This window comes from Melanerpes formicivorus, unplaced genomic scaffold, assembly GCF_026170545.1.
Source record: "Melanerpes formicivorus ecotype bairdi unplaced genomic scaffold, bMelFor1.0.p_v2 SCAF_6, whole genome shotgun sequence".
Classification (NCBI taxonomy): domain Eukaryota; kingdom Metazoa; phylum Chordata; class Aves; order Piciformes; family Picidae; genus Melanerpes; species Melanerpes formicivorus.
Genome location: NW_027142358.1, coordinates 35,300,390 through 35,323,710, shown reverse-complemented (window position 1 = coordinate 35,323,710; position 23,321 = coordinate 35,300,390). Strand labels below are relative to the sequence as shown.

At 50.1% G+C, this 23,321-nt stretch overlaps 1 protein-coding gene across 1 annotated transcript in view; it reads left to right on the top strand.

The window, feature by feature from the left end:
* CPXM2 (carboxypeptidase X, M14 family member 2) overlaps positions 1 to 23,321 on the top strand; it is a 77,367-nt gene that overhangs the window by 27,086 nt on the left and 26,960 nt on the right. Inside the window, 4 exon segments of the mRNA XM_068140468.1 lie at positions 1,810 to 1,919; positions 6,670 to 6,809; positions 19,801 to 19,885; positions 20,376 to 20,526. Of these exon segments, the coding sequence (XP_067996569.1) occupies positions 1,810 to 1,919; positions 6,670 to 6,809; positions 19,801 to 19,885; positions 20,376 to 20,526 (486 nt within the window).

Below are 23,321 nucleotides of genomic sequence, written 5' to 3'. Positions count from 1 at the left end.
CAAGGAAAGGCAGGCAGTTCCCAGCTGTCTAATTTACTCCTGGCAGAGATCTGTCAGAGACTTGAGACTTCTCCCAGTCACAATGCAATGAAAGATGAAACACTCTTTAAGGAAATGCAATTAGAACAATCAGCCCACGAAACACAAATCCTCTGAGCCGTTCCTTCCTTTGCCTTGCCTTGTACATCCTGTCTCTCCTCTGGTTTGGGTAATCAAACTGAAAGCTCTCTGAGATGATGAAGTGTCCACATTTTGTCTCTCATATAAGGCTAAGATCACTCTTGGTACTTCAGAAAACACACTAACATTTAGCATTTGTCTTTACTGCTTCTGACAGGGCCGTTTGGCCCTGCGTTTGTGTGAGAACTTTGCTAAGGATGAGCAAAGAAGTAGCAGTGTGAACTGACAGCATATGAGCTTTGTTTCCTGAGGGATTCTGGGCTGCTAGGAGCTAAGGACTAGCAGGGGAACTCCCCTGTGTTGCTCCAGCTTGTGCACAGTAATGCAAACCCACACCTGAAAGTTAGACATGGCCAGGGTGGGACTGGCAGCTGCCTGCCCTCCTGACATTCTGGTGAGTGATGAAAAGCATCTCTGCAAGTGGAGTACAGGTACAGAGCATGGCACTGAGCTCTTCAGCAATTCTCCATCCAGTGTGACAGAAGCAAGCTCCCAGTCCCAGGCAGGCAGTGAGGAGGGAGAGTTTGGGGAGCAGAAGGGCCTGGTTTGGAAAGTGGCTGCTGCCCAGCTCCTGTCTCTGCCACAGCTTCATGTGCAGGTTACATCTGACTGCAGGGAACAGTCTGTCCTCTATCCAGCCCACAAAGCAATATGGCCACAGCAGTGCAAGTCTCCTCTAACCCAACCAGAACCTGACCTAAATCGCACTTGCAGCACAACTTTCCACCTCTGCCCAATGCAGACTTGTCAGTTCCAGCTGATGCTTACCTCAGGGTCTCTAAATCGTGCTCTCTTGTACAATTTAGGTGCTTCCAAAGTGTCTCTCTGTGCTTTTGTTCTCCTTCCCCACCTCACCAGGGTATTCTGAGGGTGAGCATGGTAGGCATTGTCAGGGACTAAAATGCTGTGGTGGCCAGGGTCATTTTGGAGCAGGAATGTTTCTCATAATCATGAAGCAGACTCTTTCCAACATCTTATCTTCCAAATTCAGAACTCCAGGCTTTAGCCTGCTGCATTGCTGCCTAGCTGCTGAAGTAATGGCCTCCTCCTTTTCTTTCCTCAAGGCTTTGCCCAATTTGGAACTTAAAGAGTTGTTTGTTTCACAGTTGCCCTCTTTGTGCTTAGTCATTCCACAGAGCTCTGCTGTCCAGCCTCCCAGCTCTCTGCAACAGATGCTATTGTGCAACAGGAGGGACAGTGATTGCCATTTCCAGAACAGGGCTTAATTGGAAACATAACTTCATACAGTAGCTTGGAATGAATGCAGGAGGTGAAAAGGAATAATAAATCAAATCAAGAGATAGGGAAAAAGGGAAAAAAGCCCAAACAGGGTGAAATGGAAGGCCATTTTGTACTAAAAATCGTGTTCCAGGAAATACTCTGCATGTCTGTGAAAAACTGAAGCACAGAGCAAGCAGTTAATAACTATGTGAGCCTCTCAAAGAGCCAGATCCTCCTCTGGGGTAAGGCAGCTCTGCTTCACTGGGTTTATGAGAGCTGCCATTCCTCATTGACCTCAGCGGAGGACCCCGGCTTGGCACGCTGGAGATCCAGGAGCTTTGAATGCGTGTTTGTTTTGTGTTGGGATTTCTCCCTTAATTGCGTTTTGATCAATCTTTTGTTTTGTAGATTGCCCTCCACTTGGTCTGGAGACATTAAAAATCACTGACTTCCAGCTCCACGCCTCCACGGCAAAGCGCTACGGCCTGGGGGCACACCGAGGAAGGCTGAACATCCAGGTAACATCGCTCTTGCTCTTCAGAGTGGGAGAATGGCTTAAGGCTGTGCTGCTGTACAAAGAGAACCCAGGGATGGTTATTGGTTCTGACTGCTTTGTCAGCCCGTGTAATTCAAATGAAGGGGAAACACCGGGATTAGGGAGAGGAGGAGGCTGATGGACAGCCTCTGGCTTTGGGGGGCTTAGAGAAAAGCTCCACACCTCGTGCTGAGGGTGCAAATCCAAAGCAAGGGTGGAGGCAGCCCAGAACCGCTCCCTTCCCAGCTCCCTTAGCAGTCAGTCCGGAGCACAGCTCACACAGCAAGTTCCATGTTGGTTGTTTGCCTGCAGTTAATGGCAGTGATTAATTGAAACTGTGCTTTCCAATGAAGCAGTTGCCCCAAGGCAGGGTCTCAAGGCAGTGATTATAGTACCGAAGAATGCTCCAATTCAGAAGTCGGTAGCATACAATTGGCTTTAGCTTCTCTTGTTTAGGACTGAAGATGTGCTCAGATGCTTTGCAGGACCAAACTCCATTTTCCCATCCCTTGTGTTTCCATTCCCCTCTTTGCTAGTGCTGCTTCCTGAATTACAGTCTGCAACCATTGCTTTTGCATCATAGGGTACATTTTAATCTCAGAGTAATAAACACCATGCTGATGCCAAGTTAACAGTGAAAAATCTCTACAGTTGTATTTGGTACCCTCCATTAGATTTTTTTTCTCCATCTGAAGGTTTTTGCCAGTCAATGGACTGGGAAGGATGAGCTCTCATCAGCAGTGCAATTTTACATGGTGCAGCATGATGGTGTGATGGTGGCCAGCTGCTGGAAGGAAACTCTGCACCTTCCCCTCTTGCCTCAGCTTCTTTTAGAGTCTCTGTGCAAACATCTCTGACAGTTTCCCTCCAGGGAAAAAAACTACTCTTCCCCTCCCTGATTTTGTTCCCTTGTTTGTTTTGATGAGTTAATGTTGGCTAGAAAGCTCAAAGCACTTTGCTGTGGAGCCACTGGTGGTAAGTGGCAGGACACCAGCAGGGAGGTAGAACCTGTCCCTTCCTTCCCAGGCCAGTGTGCAGGTGCAGCAGGCTGGGTGCGAGGTGAGATCTGATCTGCAGCCTTCAGATTTAATTCTGAGGTCTGAGGCAGGTGTTTTGCTTCTTTACTTCATATTCTCTGCTAGGAAAAGCCCCATGAACACAGAAGTGGTGTGCAGAGGAGGCTCATGTGGGTTCTGCAGGAATGTCTGCTTAACATCATTGAATGGTTTGGGTTGGAAGGGACCTTTACAGGTCATCTAGTCCAACCTTCCTGAGGTGAGCAGGGACACTTTCAGCTAAGCCAGGAATGACTGGGAATGTGTCCAGGGATAGGGCATCTGCCACCTCTCTGGGCAAACTGGGCCAGAGTCTCACCACCTTGGTTGTAGAAACTCTTTCTTCCCCCCTTACGTCTACTCTAAATGCACCTTGGGTGTGAGTGGGTGATTTTCCTTTGCACTTCAGCAGTGTTGCAGAGGGAGCTGTCATCACACAGAACAGGTGCCAGAGGGGCTGATGTGTCAGACGGGCAATGAGGGCCCCGGGGGTTTGTTTGCTGCTCAGCCAGGCAGGTTGTGGCATGCTGGACAAAGGCACAAGGCACTGGTTAAGCAGCTGTGTTTTCATGCTGCTCAGTACTGCACATGGCAAAAACAAAAGACAAACCAGCTCACGTGGCCCGAGCCTGAGAGACAGAAGTGCCGGTGAAGTCTCACCAAGGCACTGAGCGACAAGTGCGGTGATGAGCAACTCTGTGGGCTGCTGCCCTTGTGCCAGGGCCTGGGTATCCCCACAGTGCCATCAGGACATTCATATGACTCTTCTGTTCCTCCCTGAAGAAAGGCAAAATCCACTTTCTGCTCAACCTCATCACCTGATGCCAAGTCAGCTGAGAGGCTTACAGCTCACCCCAGGTAACTGGCGCTGCCTCACTTCACAGGCAGCCTGCACAATAATGAAGCTTTTCAAAGGCTCCCGAGGGTTATTTTTGCTGGGCAGATTGTTTGAAGCATATAAAATTAATCAGTTGGTGCCTGCTTTATCCTGAAGAAGGACAGGATTAGCAGGTCTGGGTAGGGCCTTCTAGGATCTGCTCCTCTTCTGACCTTGCACCCCGGAGACCTGGGCTTGCTCCCAGGCCTGCATGAATGTGATGACTGTGCTGGGACCTCCTAAAGAGCAGGAGCTACTGGAGTGCTGTATGTTGGAGATCCACCCTGCAACTGCAGTACAGCACCAGTTGTAATTTAACTTCATCAGGAAAAGTCATAGCTTGTCCAGTTCTGGAGCCCCTATTACAAGAGGGATGTGGAGGTGCTGGAACGTGTCCAGAGAAGGGCCACGAGGATGATCAGAGGGCTGGAGCACCTCTCCTATGAGGACAGACTGAAGGAGTTGGGGCTGTTCAGTCTGCAGAAGAGAAGGCTCCGAGGTGACCTAATTGTCGCCTTCCAGTATCTGAAGGGGGCCTACAGGAAGGCTGGGGAAGGACTTCTCAGGATATCAGGTAGTGATAGAACTAGGGGGAATGGAATGAAGCTGGAGGTGGGGAGATTCAGGCTGGATGTGAGGAGGAGGTTCTTCACCATGAGAGTGGTGAAACCCTGGAATGGGTTGTCCAGGGAGGTGGTCGAGGCCCCGTCCCTGGGGGTGTTTAAGAGCAGGCTGGATGAGGCTCTGTCCAGCCTGATCTAGTGTGGGGTGTCCCTGCCCATGGCAGGGGGGTTGGAACTAGATGATCCTTGTGGTCCCTTCCAACCCTGAATGAAACTATGAAACTATGAAACTATGAAACTATGAAATAATATTGGTTGAGGGACTCTGCCTTCAGGGGTGAAAGTCCTCAGTATTTGTCACTTGTGCAGTGGTGAAACCCTGCTACTCAAGTCAGGTTTCTCCTGCCTCCTCCTCCTTGTGGGAGAAGTCCGGAGAAGGCTGGGGATTAACCATGCAAAGCAGTCGTTTGTATGCAGATGAGCAGGAGGCTTCTTGGGCTCTTCTGCTCTTTTGTTTCACCCATTCGTTGTGAACAGCTCCGGCATCAAAACACAAAAGGCAAAATCGTTTAGGCTCTGCTTTCAGCCCTAGTGCTCCAATTCCTCTCTTTTGGCAGTGGCTGCTATAAATACTGAGGATGAGTAATACTTTTGGTTTGCTTTTATTTCTTTTCTTTTCTATTTTTTCCTCCCAAACTTCCTGTGGCAAAATGGCTTTTGTGCTCACCCCGCTGGGAACGGAGGAGAATTGAAGCAGAAGTGGTTTGATATTAGGTATGGTTTCACTGCAGCTTCAGGTGGCTTGTGCTGGAAGACTGAAATCTGTCTTCATTTGAATCCCTTTAGGCAGCGATATTGTTCCCCTCATCATGGAACAAAGCTTGGGAGCAGGGATCATTTCAGCAGGTGTTTATTCTGCCTCGCACATGTTTGACTCAGAAGAGAAATGTGAATTAAAATCAGAGTCCTATCATTTGTAAAGGAATTGTAAACGTTTGCTTTCCCCTCAGCTTAGCTCCTGGGTACATCACAAGCAGCTGGTTTGGGTTTATTTGGGTTACAGTTTGCCACATGCATACTCAGAGATAACTTATCTGGGTGCAGCAGAGAAAATTCCCTTTTTCTGGATGGAAAATGTGGGGAAGACACTGCATGCTGAGAAACGTTTCTGCTGTTGTCCACAAGTGAAATGGAATGGACAGTTGTGCCCTTGGGTGCCCCATTTGTGCTGCATGCACACAGGCGCCAGCTGCAGGCGCCCCGCTGAACAGACAGCAGCTGCCTGCCAGAGCTGTAAGATCTCTCTCTGATATGGGCTTAGAAAGTTCTCCATACTCATTTCTATTTGGGAAATAGTTCAGCATATCCACTCTTGGAATTGCCTGGGTGACAGTGACAAATGCTCATTACACACAGATGAAGTGTGAAAACACACACAGCGGCAGAGGACCACATGGAAAGGCTTCTGTGCTCTGCATGGCTGTAGCCAGCTTGGTGCCAAGCACCTCCTGGGCTTCAGAAATCAGACAAATCTCTCAAGACCTCGGAGGCTGTGTTTCCTTTAATGCTATTTCAGATGGCTTTGGGATACAGCTTACTCAAAATCCCCTGCAGCCATTTCTTTGGCAGATGTCCAGGAGGCTGTTGGTGGTGTTCTTACCTGCATAAACTGGGATAGGACTGGCACACGAGTTGGAGTACGGCTGGATGTACCTGAATGGTTAACCTTTGACACCTCAGTGATGACAAATAATCATTCTGGGACTGAAAAGCTGCTGGGAAGCAGTCCTACTGTGTCCATATGCACCGCACTCTGCTGCTGCTTTCAGGAGGAGGGAGACTGCTCCATCACAGACCATTACTGGCATGGGTTGGGACTGGCTTTTTAGGGCTTTCATAACTCATGTGGATATTTCTTCTGGATAAAGACTTTACCAGGCCACAGCATGGAGAGGTGGGCCAACCTGGAGCTCTGTTCATGCCTTCTAACTTGAATTGCATTGTAATGATTCTTTGTCTTTGAAGGGGCTGTGCAGAATTTCCCTCCCCACTTTGAGTAAGCAAATACTTTGGTCACTCCCTGTAGCTGTTGAGGGTGACACTCTCAGGGGTCTTAAACTCGAGCCAAAGGAGTAAGTGGAATGAACAATGTCTCCATGGCCTTGGCACCCCCCTTCCCTGTGAGAGACCTTCAGTTTCTTGGTTCTGGTGATGAAGCCAATTTTGCTTTCTTTTCAGGCAGGTGTTAATGAAAATGACTTCTATGATGGTGCTTGGTGTGCTGGCAGGAACGACCCCTACCAGTGGATCGAGGTGGATGCTCGCAGGCTGACGAAGTTCACCGGTGTCATCACGCAGGGAAGGAACTCCCTCTGGTCGTAAGTACCTCCTGGCTTCTCCCCGTGGCATCCTGAGCTTTGCCTTCTGTTGGTTTGCTGCTTCAGGGGCAAAAGAAAGGGTGGAAATGCTGTGTGGCCACCAAGCAGCTGGAGGAGGGAACAGCAAAAGACAAAGCAGTGAGATGGGACATAAAATGCAGGCTTGAAGGTAGCATATTCCTGTAGTCTTTGTTCAGCTCTGGCCAAGGATGCAGCAAAGGTGATGCACCTTTAGAAGGCCTCAGCTTGGCAAGCTTGCTTGTGTTAAACTTCCTCATTCTTTTCCACTATTTAATGTGTTTGCTTCATCATCTCAGACTGGTCAGTGATCTTTGGCATTTCCTAACACTCAGGCAATCACCAAGGAATTGGTAAAGCTCCAAACCAACCCTCTCTTTTAATAAGCTGTTAAAGCAAACTCACATCTCTACTCTTTTGTTCTGTAGAAGAATTGAGAATATAACCAAACACCACAGAATAGCCTAGGCTGGAAGAGACCTTAGAGATCATCCAATCCAACCTCCCTGCCATGCAGAGCGTGTTGCCCAGGGCTCCAGTGGGCAGCAGGCATGTTGTGTTGTGCTGATGCTAGGTATCCTCTGTGCAGTTGAGCCTGCTGGCTAGAAACCTTTAAGGAAGGGCTACTTGCCACAAATGGGGCAGCTGCCTTGCTCCAGAGCCTGAGGAGGCAATCCAGACATGCTCAGCCCAGGAACTCAGGTTGGGTCAGACGCTGCTGCTCGCTTCCACAGCTGAAAGCATTTCTCAGCTTCCTGGTTGCATAAGGAGTGTGTGGCACAGACTTGAGTGCCTCTGTGCTTGGTGATGAGCTGGCAGTGATGGGGCAATGGTTGGATTCAATCATCCTCGAGGTCTTCTCCAACTAAAATGTTATGGTTCTGTGGTTTGCTCATTGGTGACCTGCTCCTGAGTGTAGCTGCCCAGGTTGCTCTGTGGTACAGTACTGTGGATAAGGTGAGAGCCATGCACGAGGGACACAGCAAGCAGCTGGAAGAAACAGGGCCCAGAAACGATGCTTGCCTACTTTCCTGATCTTCACAAGCTGGTCCAGTCTGCTGAGCCTCACTGCATTACAAGAGCAAACAACCCACGTGTGCTGCTAGGCCTTTTGACCAAGTCTGCAGGAGAGCCACAAGCTCAGCTCCACCCTGCTCAGATCTCTCACCACTTCATAGCATCATTTTGCCTGTACTAAAAGGCCAACCAGAGAGCTTACCACTGTAAGAAAAGATTCTTCTTTAACCTCTACTATAATTTAATATTCTGAGTGGTGGGGTTTTATTTCTTTGAGTGCTGCTGTGGGAGTCAGAGCCTCTCTGGCAATAAGGTTTCTATATCTGTTTCATTGTTCTGTGTTGGGGAGATAATTACTGTGGCAAAGTTTTATTCTGTTCTGTATTCACACTCTTGACATTGCTGTTCCTGTCCACACCAGTGCTGCACTGCTTGGTCTTCTCATAGCTCTATTCTTAGTTCAGCTCTACTGCAAGTTCACAGCAGGGACTGACACTGTTTGTAGCTGGCATTCAGTCATCTGGCTGGTTGGGTTTTTGTGTGACCTGCTCTTGCCTTTGCTCTATTGCCCCATGAGGAGTCAGTGGGCAAAACCCTGAAGGGCTGCAGTAAGAGCAGGGCTGGTGAAGGGAGAGCAAGTGGAGGCTCCTCCTGGGTTGCTACTCAGAGCAGAGAAACAGCTCTGCCTCATGGGTGCAAAGATGGTTTGACCTGGATGAGATGCACTGAGGCCCAGGCTAATGTCTGCTGGAAAGCATGTCCTGTAAGGCTGAGCTCTGCCCCATGGGGAGGCTGGAGGAATGGGGAGAAACAGCCCAAGGAAGGGGTGAGCTCCTTCCCTACCTCCAGCTTACAGACAAGGAACTGCAATGGATGTGGCTTCCCTGGTCAGAATGTGATGGCCACCATGTCCCTTGCTTCTCTTGGTACAGCCCTGGCTGTGGGACTGGCTTCCCTGGAGACCAACTCATCTTCCCTCTCCTCATCCAGCTGAGCAGATAAAGTCAGTGTAGCTGATGTTTGTGTGCTCTGCCTCTGCATGTGGAAGTCCTCAGGTTTCAAGAATTGCTTGATACCCTCTGAGGCACCAAAGGAGATGTTTGTGCTGGTGTATGCAGCCCTCATCCAGGCCAGGAGTGGTGTCCTGGGGTTTCCAGGGTCTTTGCACCAGGGAACATCACAGTCAGGAAGATGACAGATGCTGCTTTCTGAGTTACTCCTCTTGATACAGCTGAAAGATGATCTCTGTAGGAGTTCCTACCCCAATTCCTCCAGCAGCCAGGAAAGTGAGGAGGAAATTAAAACAAAATCCTGGTGTGACAAGAGCTGTGCAAAGGGAAATCCAATCCAGACAACAGCAGAGGCCTTGAGCTTGGTGAAGAAGTTGCCTTAGGGTGGGCTTCAGAGGCACCTGTGGAAGCTTTGGTACTTGTGGCAGACTCAGGAGACGTCACTGCAGTCACAGGAGCTGTGTGCCATGGAGTGCCTGCTGTGAGCCAGCACAGGAGAAACAGGCAGTAGGACTTCCTCCGCTGTGGGCAGGCTCCTCGGTGACTGGTGTGCTCTGCTGGGCACTGGAAGGGAAGGAGGCTGATCAGCTTCCTTCTCATACGTAGTTTCTGACTGTGGTGGTATCAAAAAGGACTATTTGTGATATGAGAGGCTGTGCCAAAAGATGCCCTGCTGTTCCCTGAGCACCTTCCCAGCTTCCTGAACCCCTGCAACAAGAGTATGCAGCTTTCCTAGCCAGCAGGCAGATGTGGGAGAACAGGCTGGTTTCAGGTAGGAGGGAACACAGCCACCTCTCCACACCCCTCTGCTCTGTGTTGTGTTAGAAGCAAGAGCCTGCCAAGCTCCAGAGCCAAGGGGAGGTTTTTGTGTGAGCCTTGGAGGCTTTCCCAGCAGTACATGAAAGAAGATCAAGACAGTAGGATGTATGCTAGGTTCAACAGATTGTGATAGCGACAAAGAATCAGAAAGGCCTCTTTGTACTGAACAAGAGACTTTAACAAAGTGGGAAAATGTGCTTAGCTGAAAGTTCTCTGTGGGCTTCTGCCTGGATCAGACTTGTGCCTGCTCCCCCTTAGCTTCCTGCTGCCGTAATGAGGAGGTGTGAAATGACAAGGGAGGGCAGGTGAGGACACCCTGACGAATCCTGCATCGAGTGACTTTCCCCTGTGACTGCAGGGCTGCAGAATTTGAGTTGGGAGCAGTCTGGCTTTTGGCTCTGCTTGGGTGCCTGAGCAGTAGCCAAAGCTGGTGTGCTGGTGGTGGAAGCGACACTTTGGCTCCTTCACAGCAGCTCCAGCAGCTTGATTTTGATGGCCCACTCTACCCAGAGACAACCAATTCACATCTAGCGTGGCTTGCTGGGGCTGGGATGTCGAGCTTTATAGGTGATGAGCAATTGAATCACAGCATTGTTTTCACTGAGGGACCTTCAAGATCAGCAAGTCTGACCCATGTCCCCTGGCACCACATCTACAGAGCTTTTAAACCCCTCAGGGATTCCCTAGGCAGCCTGTTCCAGAGCCTGACAGCCATTCAGGGAAGAAATTGTTCCTAATGTCCAAGCTAAACCTCCCCTGGTGCAGCTTGAGGCTGTTTCCTACTTGCTACTTGGGAGCAGAGACCAAGCCCCACTTTGCTACATCCTCTTTCAGGGAGTCATAGAGAGTGAGAAGGTCTCCTCTCAGCTGCCTCTTCTCCAGACTAAACTGCCCCCATAAGACTTTTACTCTAGACCCCTCACCAGCTTCATTGCTCTTTGGACATGCTGCAGCACCGAGATGTTCTTGGGAGGGCCCAGGCGTGAGCTCAGCCTCCAAGGGGCAGCCTGCCCAGCCTACCACGCAGGCAACTCACAAGTGCATGGGGCTCTCACCTTGTGCTGGCAGCAACAGCTTCACCGCACTTTTTCTTCTCCCAGGCTCACCTGGAAGCTCCTATTTCATGTCTCTTTCTCTGTGGGCTGTGCCTTGCTTTGCCTATCCAGGGCTCTTGTACTTGAGGCAGAGTCTTGAGGAGGGAAAGACCAAGGTGCAGAAACTTCTCTTGGAAGCACAGATGACCTGACTAGAGAGAGAAGGAAGCCATGCTTGGTTAGCAATGAATACCTGAGTTGTTCAAGCATTTCCTTTATAAGGGAAAGCATTTCTGAGTCAGATTTTGTGTTCAAGCTGCCTGGCTGTGAATTCCATGGAGTCACATGGAATTCTCTCTTTCTGCTGTGCTTTTCCCCTCCTGTAACAAGCAAAACCAGGCTTGGACAAAAACTGAATCTGAGGAGGTCTTCCTTTGTCCAGTCAAAGAAAACGTGTGGGCTCAAGGGCTGTTGTTGTTCAGGCACTGCAGTTATTCTTGGCATACCTGAGGTCATGGCAAAGTTCTCTCTGACCAGCACAGAGGGCACTCTGCTTGGATTATCCAACACCTGCAGATGTTGGTTTCCACAGCTAAAGAAACAGGATGGCTTTATGGCTTTTACAGTGAAGATACCCAGAATCCAGAAGTGCCCAAGGCTGGCTGATGTGAACAAAAGCTCGAACAGAGGGTGGGCAGATGTTCCTCTGTGTGAATTGAACTTCTGGAGATCAAGGTCTCCAGGCATTTAGCAGGATGAATATCCAGCAGTCAACAGACAGGCATCAGTGACATCTCTCTGCAGAGCTCTTTGGTTTGCCCTCCTAGGCTACAGAAAGTGAGAGTGATGTGCCCTAGGCTACAGAAAGCGAGAGTGATGTTAGAAAGGCACGTGGCAGCCTTCCCTGAGGGGTGGGCTGTGCCATAACTGGGCAACAAAGGGTTTATGGCTGAATGTTTGGGGGAGGAATAGAGTGTGGAATTCTTTATGTTGCTGCCAAGCCATCACAGAGTTATGCTGCTGGAAAAGCCCTTGCAGAGCACCGAGTGCAATCACTATGGATAGAAGATCTCTTTCAGTCTTACAAAGCATCTTTAAAGAGCAGCTCAGAAGGCTGTGGAGTGGGCTGGGGAAGCAGCACTGTGGAGCTGTGCCATTTGAAGCAGTGGTGTGACAGGGTGAAATATGCAACCTCTTGACAGAGGGAAGAAAACATTCATCACTCCTAGCAGCGTTGGCAAGAATCTGGAAGCCAGAGGAAAGATGTTTCCCACAACCCAGACTGCTGTCTGATGATGCAGCCCCATGTTCTGTATCAAGAGAAAGCCCACGTGTCTGCAGAGGCTGTGCTGGCCAGTGGGAGCCTTTGGGCTGCTCCACTCGGGATGCTTTGGGTTTCAGGAGAGGCTGCAAGGCTTCAGCAAGTCAGGAGTGTCACAGATGAAACAACCTGGGCAGAAGGGTCAGGTCCTGAACTTGGAAACTGTTTCAAAAACAACAAAATAAACAAACAAACAAAACCCAACCAGCAACAAACCAACAGCAACCCCTCCCAAAAACCCAACCCAAAGACCCCAGCAGCCCCCAAAGCCTGCACATAAACAAACAGAAAGAAAACCAAAGCAAGAGTTACATTTTGTGTATAGAATCAAGGAACTGTTTGGGCTGGAACAGGTGTCTGAGATCAGCTGGAGTCCAGCTGCCACCGCAGGACCAGGATGGCCTTTGAACCACCTGCTGCAGGGCTGTGAGGTTCCCATGTGTCTTGAACACCTCCTCATGACAGCACTGAAGAGTGGATGCAGAGATGGAGCAGCAGCCATTTCCACAGCCTGCTTTGAGAGGACACCAGCTCCAAAGTCCTCTGCACAAGGAGGACCTGAATCTGTTGGAGTGTGTCCAGAGGAGGTCACAGAAATGACCAGAGGGCTGGGACACCTCTGATGAGAAGAAAGGCTGAGAGAGTTCAGGTTGTTCAGCCTGGGGAAGAGAAGGCTCTGGGCAATATCCCTGTGGCCTTCAGTGCTTTAAAGAGCCTGTAAAAAAGGCAGGTTTGGCTCTTCTCCCATGTGACAAGTGCCAGGACAGGAGGAGGCAGCCTCAAGGCACTCCTGGGGAGGCTTGCATTGGACACTGGGAACTATTTATTTCCTGAATGGGTAGTCAAGCCTTGGAACAGGTTGCCCAGGGAAGTAGTGGAGTCACCATCCCTGGAGGGATTTGAATGACGTGTAGCCCTGGTGCCGAGGGGCATGGCTTAGGGGTGGGTTAATGGTTGGACTCTGCCAGCAGAAAGATTCTGTGTTTCTCAGGGGTAAAACACACCAGCAGTACAATGCTGCTTTTGAGAGCATGGTGGAACAGACTCTGAATCCTGTCCAGCTCACAGCAACAATTTGTTTATCGCCCATCACTGTGCCATGTTAATCTTCCACCTCAATTCTTGTATCCTACACAGGGTTTTGGGTACTCACCATCCAGACCTGGTGCTGGGGAGCTGGCTGTGTGGCCAGCTCAGCTGATCCTGCAGAGGGGGAGTTCTGACAGCACACCCACCAGTGTGATTATGCTTTCACAAGGTAGTTTGACAAAGATGTCAGAGCTGATGATGTTCTCTTGTGGGTGTGATTTGTCATGGTGCTCTTGCTCCAGCTGTGGCTCTTTTGCCAAGGGCTGGGTGACTCACCACGCAGCTCTGGGAGGGAGCAGGTCACTGCCACCCACAAGGGCTTCTGCGTGGTAGAAATCATGGAGTGGTTCATAGAATTACAGAATGGTTTGGGTTGGAAGAGACCCATCCAGCCCAACTCCCCTGCAGTGAACAGGGACAACTTCATCTAGAGCAGGATGCTCAAAGCCTCATCCAACCTGACCTGGAGTGTACCCAGCAATGGGGCATCTCCCCCCTCTCTGGGCAACCTGAGCTTAACCACCACCGTGGACAGCAAGAGGGTGTGGTGTGTGGAGAGAGCCTGCTGTGCATGTTGAGGCTCAGCAGGTACACTTTGGAGTGGCCTGCAATGGGCAGTTGTGAAACAGCTGAGCTGAAGCCTTTAGGAAAAGGATCCATCCCATGGGTGCTGGCAGCTGCTGCCACAGATTACCCACATCAGCCACAGCCTTGAGCTGTGCATTTGTGTGTGTGCACTGTGACTTGTCATGAGAAGGAGAGGGAGGACAAGAGCACCTAGGGGACATAACTTCCTCTCCACCCATGCCCTGTGCATCCTTCCTGAGTCAGCCTCCCTGCTCTATGCACCACGATGGCCACATCTTTGTGTGCTTGGTGGATGTGAGCCCCTTCAGCATTGCTGCAAACGCACTCACAGCTGAGCACACCGAGGGCTGCGTTTGCCGGTTGCTGTCATAGCATCAGGCAACGACAGGGGCTGGAAGGGACCTCTACAGAGCTAGGCCACCCCCCTGCTAAAGCTGGGTGACCCACAGCAGGCTGCCCAGGAGCACATTGCCCAGGTGGCTTTGGAAGCTCTCCAGAGGAGACTCCACAACCTCTCTGTGCAGCCCGCTCCAGGGCTCCAGCACCCTCCCAGCAAACAAGCTTCATGTCAAACCTCCTGTGTTCTGGTTTTCACCTGATGGCCCTGGTCCTGTCCCTGTCAGAGCTTTTCATGTATCATGGCTTCAGTCTTCACAGGAAGGAGACCAGAAGACACAGCGAGGCAGCATCTGTGTAGCTGCATCTGGGTGTGATCAGCACACATGAGAATGGGAAACTTCAAACGTCACAAAGGAGGTTTAGGGTCACAGCTTGGCTGGTTAGCAGAGGGGAGGGATGAAAGGGGAAAGTCTGAAGTGTGAAGAATTCCAAAGAGCATCAATCTTGGGCGACCCATTCAAGGGTTAATATCTGAGCAGCAGAAGGAAACACCCACATCTGGCACTAGACTTTCTGGGAAGGTCAGAAAGAGATTAGAATCTTGTCCACACCTGGCTGCAAGTGGCAGAGGTTGGGTAGGAAATGCATCTGCAGCCCCAAACTCTCCTCCCTGAAGTGAAAGCTTTGGAACATTTGGCTTCCCTCGTTTGAACCAGTGAAATTCTGGCCCTGAGCTCTCCTTTGATAGGGCCTCTGGAGGCAGGCTTCACAGCAGTGAATTAATTTCAGTCACCGAGAAGCTGTTTCAAAAATTAAACCTTCAAGGATTTCAATTATTAGCACATTTATGAAATGCCCTTGCTGGCTCAGCCAGGCTCCATCCCTGGGAGCAGATTGAGCTTCATTACTTTGTAGAGCTTGCTGAGCTACCTGTGGCGAGCTCTGCCTCGGCTTGTCTGGGGAGCTGTTCAGCAGAGGGAGGTTTAAAACGTTACCAACATAAATATTATTATAGAATATGAATGCTAATGGCTTTGTGCTTGATTGTGTGAGGTGACAAACTGCATCTCCAAGCAGCAGGCCTCTCATTGCCAGCATGCTGATCCCATTGCATGAGCACAGTTTAAGCCCAGGGTTCCCTGGCATTCTTGGGGTACGGACATTCCATTGCAAGTGCTTTGGCTTGTCAGTGTCTGCATCACTGGAGGACACGCAGCTGGCTGCCTGCCTCCACCTATTTTCCATTCATTTTAGGGGTTTGTAATGCATCTGAATCAGATTACAATGACAGCAGAAGCATAATAACATGTTCAGCTGGGGCTGTGGCCGTTGGTAGCGTCCCCATTAGCATCCTCTGCACTGTTTGCTAATCTGATCCCCAGCAGCTCTGCCGCTCTGGACTTGAGCTTCTGCTGACTGGCACCTGCCAACCTTCCTGCTTTCTCTCAAGTCATGTGGGGTTGAGTGGCGTGGAAAAATGTCCTTGGAGACTAGGATGAGAGTATCAGCTTTATTTCACTTCTGCTTATTCAGCTTTCCATAACTGAGAAGCTTGGCTTTAAAGTGTTAGATGCAGCAGACGCTGTGCAAACCAAATCCAACCCTACCCAAATAGTCAGAAGTCCCAGCTGAGGCTGGGCAGCCAAAAGCCTGGCATTCATCCACCTCTTCTCATTGAGCACTTGCTGTGTGTTGTGCTGAGCTGGGACTCATCTTTGTGTCTAATGCACATACAGAACAGCGAGCAAATTATCTTGGGGAAGGCAAGGCAGAAAGACTTCATTGTCCTGGTGCTGCTCTGGCATCCTTGCCTATGCTCAGGAGCCTGATGATGTGGTCAGATAAGAAAAGCTGATTCTCTGGGCAGGAGCCTAGGGCTGCAGGAGATCTGTTATGAATCTCTGGCTTGGCTCAGATTTCCCCTCTCTCCATGGGGAGGTCACTGAATTCCTCAGCTTGTCTGTTTTTTTCACCTGGAAATGGGCAAACTAAACATTTCAATGCACCAGGTGAAACTAAAACTGAAGCTGTGCAAAGGAGCCTGATCTAAAGCTAATGCATTAGAGAGAAAGCTCAACTAATTAGTAAGAGTAATAATTTCAATATCCAGCACATGAAGTGGCTTGGGATAGTAGTCTGAGTTGTGTACTGATTTTCTGGGAATTGAATTGATGCTTCAAGAGCTGCTGAGATTCCTCAGGCTCTTCCTGAAGAGTTCAGGCTGGCAGGAGCTTTAGAGGATGATTAGTGGGAAGGACCTGGGTCCAAACGGTTCCTGTCCCCTCTGCAGCTCATGATCCTTTGTCAGCATTGATGGAACTCCTGGGGCAGTCATGTAAGCTGGAGCATGGTGAACTGGAGGTAACCTCGTGTGCTTTTGAAGGTACTGTCGTGCAGTAACTCCTGGACTCCAAGCTTCCTGCCAAGAAAGAGCTCAATAATGAACACATTCTCTCTTCTAAATGCTGGCATACAACTGCCCCTGAATTATGGCTCCTTGCCTCTAAACCCAACTAATAGCTGAGAAACAGAATGTTAGGGCCAGGGAGATTTTGCAGAGTGGATTCAGAAGAGCTTACACTAAAGAAAAATAAATGGCTGGGACACTCTAACTGCTGGAAAGCTTAATGGCTTTCTGTCAGCTTTCCTTGGACAGCTTCATTGCTCAGCCCTGACAGGCCCCAGGGAGGCTGGGTGTGCCACGGTGCACAAGTGAGTGTTTGCAAATCCCAAAGCCAGGGAGATGGATCTCCTTGTCAGCAGGTAACAACACAGGTGACACTCCCCAATGTTTCTTCTAGCCAAGGCTTTTCTTCAGCTGCCATGTGTGTCTGATGGATGTCCCCAAGAACTCCAGGCTTCTGCCACATGTAGGTAGCAAGCCCTGCAGCTCCAGGCAGGATTGTGCTCGCTGCAAGCAGCCTGCCTTCTAATTCCAATGTGTGCAGTACTTCCTTCTGCTCTCTGGAAGCATCAGACCTCTTCTGCTGCACATGTGTAGCTTTCAAGGAGATTTATTATGTGACTGCTCCTCTGCTGGTCTGTATCTGGAAATAGCTGGGGCTTGAAGATACTCCCTGCCTGGTCAGAACCTCTGTGTGTTAGGTCTGCAAGTTTTCCAGACACTGACTGCATGGGTGCATGCAGAGCTCCCTCCTCTCACCCCCAGGAGCTCAAGGCAGAAGATGACACTTCTGAAGGGAATGTGAACTTCCATCAGACTCCATAACATTGGCAGAGGTTGTTTTCCTCATGGCATAGGAAATAAGGAGGAAGCATGTAAGCTCCTAGAGGTGGGTTTGTGTTTAGGGCCAGAGGGAGAAGTATCTGGTCAACCTGTGATGGTTTTAGTCTGCACCTCAACACCAAGTCACTGTTTATTCCTTACAGGCTAGAAGAGTCAGTAGGATGTGGTGTGCACCTAATGTGTTATGCTGGTAGGTTTCATCCACTGACCCTCTGTAGTCCTTCTGTAGTACAGCTGTAGGAGCTGGCTGTGGTCCCATCTGTGTGTCACCTGGCAGGCTGCCTTTGGGAAGCATGGCACTCGTGGCCACTGCGGGTGACTGTCTGCTGCTGGTGAATAGGCATCTGCTGGGGGAAGCTGGAGCCTGGGGAAGGGAAAGTCCTGGCTTGGAAACGTGAGTGTAAGAGGGAGAGAAACAAGCTGGTTCTTCTGAAAACTTTCTACATGTGCCATGAGTTCCTTACAAAATCCTCAGTTCTAAGGAATGCCCAGGACTGTCCTGACTTTCTGCAGCTGTGGTGTTCTCTTTGAAGAGGAGGAGGAACTTCTGCACTGTGAGAGTCACAGAGCCCTGGAGCAGGCTGCCCAGAGAGGTTGTGGAGTCTCCTGCTCTGGAGCCTTTCCAGACCCATCTGGACGTGTTCCTGTGTGACCTGTGCTGGATTCTCTGCTCCTGCTCTGGCAGGGGGGTTGGACTGGATGCTCTCCAGAGGTCCCTTCCAGCCCCTGACATCCTGTGATTTCTTTTCCAGGTGTCACAAATATGGATGTGTTTTGTTCTCCCTCCTCAGCTTATCTGTGCAGTTGAAGCAAAAAAAAAGTTCTTTGGTACTTCAGGAGCAAAGATGTTTGGTTTGTGACATTGCCACTTGTGCTCCTTGAGCTGGATTTTGATGAATGACCAAGACTGTCCGAAAAAACAAACCAAACCCAACCAACCAAAAAGAAACCCAAGGAAGAAAACCTGCCAACCAGCCCTGCCATCATCAAACCCTAACCCCACCTGTGGGAGCCGAATCACTGACGCAGACACCTCCATTGGGTTTTGCTCTCAGCCTTGTGGGGCTGCCTTGTGTTGCTTGCTTGTTGCTTTCCTTGTTTTCAGTCCACCCCCTGGTTTTTCTCTTCCCATGGTTATGATGCTGATTATTTCCCAAATTCCTGGTTTTCATCTTTGCCAGAAGTAGATCCTCTCTCAACTGACTGAATCACAGCATCATTCTGGTTGGATAAGCCCTTTAAGGTCATTGAGTCCGACCGTTCTCTAACTCCACCAAGTGTGCTGCCAAGCCACGTCCCTCAGCACCACAGCCCTGCATCTTTTAAACGTTTAAAGCAATGGGGACTCAGCCACCTCCCTGGGCAGCCTGCTGCAGTGTTTGAGAACTGGTTTAGTGAAGGAGTTTCTTCTCATATCCCACCTAAACCTCTTGGTGCAGCTCGTTACTAGGGAGGAGATGGGCATCCACCTTCCTTTCAGGTACCTGTAGAGAGGGAGGTGGTCTCCATTTGCTCAAGACAAAGCTACTGATCTTGTGGATGATGAATTTGCCCTTGTTCTGCCCTGGTCCAGCTTTGGTCTTCACTGGAAGGGAAGAGGTAGCTTCTAGTTTGTCCCTTTAGAATAAAAAATAAATGACTCCTGTCCTTCCAGACCAACAAACCTGAGAGGAGAGTCAGGGCATCACCTTCTCCATGGCTGTCTGACCATTACCGTGGGCAATCCCCAGGCAGTGCGAAGGCTGCACAGCTTTATCTCCACTCACAACATGGGAAGCAGCATTTGATTTCTTCTCTGCTTTTCCCTGGGTGAATACAGACAAAGCACAATTTAAGTATGAGTGCAGATTCTGCTTTTGAGAGGAAAGGTGTTTGCTGCTTTGGGGGCATTTTTGCTGCAAATGGGATTTTTATCAGGTCATCAGAAGGATGAAGATGGAGCTGGGTCTGGGAGCAGTGCACGAGTGCTGTGATCAGCTGGGCTTTGCTGTGCAGAGGCAGAACTCTCTCTCTTTCCCTATCTCCTGCTAATGAATATAGGCAGGGCTGCAGCCTCCTGTCATTCTTGTGGTGGAAGGAATGGACATTGTGCTGGCTGAAATTCATGGGGGCTTTCTCCTAGAGGATTTATTACATTTCCCCCATCCCCTCTGATAACAACAGCAGAAACAATTGAAGTTCTGTAGCTGCAAAGATAAGAGTTTTGGAAGACTGGATACAACATCCAATTTATCCCCAGGTCTGCACACAAAAGAAAGCAGAGCAGGAGCCGCTCACTGCTGCCATCCCAGGACGTTACCCTGGTTTCTTTTGCTTCTGTGTGCTAGGCTGTGTTAATTATCTGGTGAATCCTGACTTGCATGTCACTTTTTCAGCCAAGTGTTGACATGACTTTGCCAGCTGAGATTCCCACTGCTAGCAGTCTGACAACATTTATCACGTTAAACACAATTTGCAGCCATTCTAGGCTGTGAAAAATATAACCTAGAAACTCTCTGTCTTTTTCAAGGAGTGACTGGGTGACCTCTTACAGAGTTCTGGTGAGCAATGACAGTCATGCATGGACTGCTGTCAGAAATGAATCTGGAGATGTGGTGAGTAGCATGGAACAGAGATTTTTATGAAGAACAGGAGTGGGGGCTGTCTGCATGGTGCTTTGGCAAGTGGAAGACTGCAAGGCAAAGTCTCCCAGCAGTCTCACAAACTGTGAGAGCAAATCAACTAACATAGAGAAGGATGCAGAATATCCTGTGACAACTGCACTTGGCTGCCTGGGGGTGCAAGTGCCACCCTGGCCCTGGCCCAGCCTGTTTCTTGCTGCATGGCCCCTGCAAGGGTTAGTGTCAGTCTGCTGCCCTGTGGGGACATTTCATGTCCATGGAGTGCCTTTTGCTGTAGAGAGGGTTGTGGAGCTCTGGCTCCTTTGCTCCCCTGGGTGGGGCACGGCAGGGTGGTCCTCCCTGAAGAGCAGTTCCGGCCTGAGCCACCATCAACCTGGCCCTGTACCAGGTGCCTTTGTTTCTGATACCCAAAGTGCTAAAAGAGGAACTGGCTTTGCTATTTCCATGTGTTTGGCCTTTGCAGGTCTTTGAAGGAAACAGTGAGAAGGAGATCCCAGTGCTGAACATGCTGCCGGCGCCGCTGGTCGCGCGCTACATCCGCATCAACCCCCGCTCCTGGTTCGGGGAAGGCAGCATCTGCATGAGGCTGGAAATCTTGGGCTGTCCTTTGCCAGGTAAGACTGGCTCAGCTGATGCTGACCTGGCTGCTTGTGCCAAGACTCAGAAATTTCACTTCCCTTGGATTTCTTTGCTCTTGATAAAACCCCTGTCTGTAGGCAGCACACCCAGAGTCCCACCGAGATGAGCCAGAGGCTCCTGAGGTGGTAGTAACCAACAGGGAGACATCAGGGATACACCTTAAGGGAGGTGAGGGCCTCTCTCTTGAAAGGGAACACAGCCAACAGCCCAGCTGAAGCCCCCACACTAGCACAGAAGTTGTTGGAAGCTACCTTGCTGCTGGAAGGCAATGACACAGTGGCCATTTCTTAAGCAATAGATTGAATGTGAGGAGATGTCCCTGAAGAAGAGCCATGGGCACGTCGAGAGCTGGTGGTTAGGAGTTAGAGGTCAAGGCAACAAGGGGAAAAGCAGCACAGCCAGCAGATGGAGAGAGCTGATTCTGCCACTTAGCTCTGGTGAGACCTCACCTGCAGTGCAGTGTCCTGCTCCAGAGCCCTCAACACAAGGGCACAGACCTGGTGGGGTGGGTCCAGAGGAGGGCCACAAAGATGATTGCAAGGGTGGAACAGCTCTGCTATGAGGACAGGCTGAGGGAGCTGGGGCTGCTCAGCTTGGAGAAGGCTCTGGGGAGACCTGGTAGCAGCCTGCCAGTACCTGAAGGGGGTCAAAAGAAGGCTGCAGAGGGACTGCTCTCAAAGTTGCAGAGTTATGCAAAAAGGAACATTGGCTGCCTGGGTGCATGGGCAGTATCAGGGTAACTGTACAAACACAACCACATGGCATCTACAAGTAGCTTTACATATGAACTAAGCGGCATGGATGGATCCAGCAAGGTTCTGTCTGGGCTCAGATGCAGGGCATTTGTGTGCACTTGTGCTGAGGAAGCCACAGAGTTACATTTGGGAACAGGCACTGGCAGAAGCCTTAAGCTTCTAAAGCAAGACAGAACCATTGGAATGAGGTTGTCTGCAGTTTATTTCCTTTTAATTCATTGTATAGGCCGCAGGATTTCCCTGAATTAATCTGAAGGCAGCTACTAGGAGTGAACTGGCAGTCATCTTGTCGAGGCAGGGAGGGGAGCTGGGCAGGTAAAGACCTTCCAGCACTTTTCAAATGCTGCTGAACCCAACACAATCCCTGGCAAGCCTCAGGTGAAGGCAGTTTGTGCACCTTCATCCTAACCAAAGCCCAAAGGTCCATGAAAGAAGTTGTGCAGTGCTGAATTTCCCTGAACACCTGCTGGGGCTTGGGTTATGTTTGCAGACTCAGCAGGAAGGTACAAGAAATCAAGATGTCAGGAGGAGCAGCTGGGCTGTGCGTTAGAGCTCCAGTGTGCTGTGTTCTCCTCAGGCAGTGCCAATTCATGGGCAGGTGGGGCACAGAGAACTACCTCAAGAGGAAAAGGGTAGGGTTGAAGGAGAGCATGGCTGTGAATTCCCTTTCATGTCTTTTAAGCCTGTGATGGTCAGGTTTGTGTCCTTATTAATGCCTGGATAAATTGATCTATTTGCATGCAGTCTGCACCTCATGTGTGCTCAGGAGAGGGTAAGGAGTAGCAGGTAAAGAAGAAACCTTAATAAGAGATTGGTGTTCCAAGCAAGCTTCTCAGAAGTGGCAGAACGTGATGGAAACAGGTAACAACAGCCAGGCCTCACTCCTCTGGGAAGGGCTGGGCAGTAGAACCTGCTGCATGTGCTGGGTGCATGGGAAGTTGGACATAGCAGGAGGAAATGCTGGTGAGATAATTGGGACAGGGCATTGTGTAAGCTGATTGTGGTTTTGATCAGTGGAATGCTCTAAAGTACCCTTTGGGTGTGCTGTAGGCTGGCTTTGGCACACAGCTGTTTCTGGCCTGTGACAGCAGCTCTGCTAAGGGAGTTGTGCTATCCAGCTGCAGCAGTGCCACACAAGTGATTTGGTGCTTCACCAAGGGAAAAACCTTTAGCTGTGGAGGAAGGATGCCAGGAAATCCTGCCCAGAGCACAGCATCCTTGCTGCTGCTTCTCTCTTGGGGGGGAAGCCCAATTGTTTAACTCTCTCTCCAGCTCCCAAAAGCTTGGTGTTTGTGTGGATGCAGAGGGACACACAGAGCCTCTTGTAACTGCCTCAGAGCGAGGGGTGTGCTCTCCTTGTCTGCTCCTTCTCAGACCCAAGGAAAACCAGAAAGAAGCAGCATATGATCAGAAGCACCCAGAGACAGGAGAGAGAAAATCAGCTGAGCTCCTCATGCATTTATTGATACTGTGGAGTATTGGAGGCAGTTATTTTAATGGAATAAATGTGTGATGGGATTTAATTTTTAATAGTCCTTCTCCAGAAAATCATGGGTGAGATGATTGTGCCTTCACTTCCCCCCCAGGACAAAAGGTGGTCTCTAACTGCTTGCTAAGGGAGTAAGGCTGTTTTGTAGCAGAGGCAGCATTCAGTCCTGTTCTCATTCTTTCTGCCAGGCTGCCTGCCTCGCTGGCAGCGTCTCACTGTGTGTGGAGCTGTGATTCCCCACCAGTGGCTGTCGTTACAGGTGATGCTGCTTGCAGCAGCACTCGCTTCACTCAGCTAATTGGGAGAGAGCTTCCTGCCCCAGAGTGACAGCCTGCTCCTGGGCAAAGCCAAAACCTAATCTTCATTTAAATCTTTGACTGAAGGCTGCCTGAGCAAAGGCAGAATAAAACCGACACCGAATGACTAACTCCCCGGGGCAAGGCCTCTGGACTGCACTTTCTCGCTCTCACAACCAGAGGTGTCTAACGTGCCCCAGCCATGCAGTGTCAGGAGAGGCTTTGCTTTC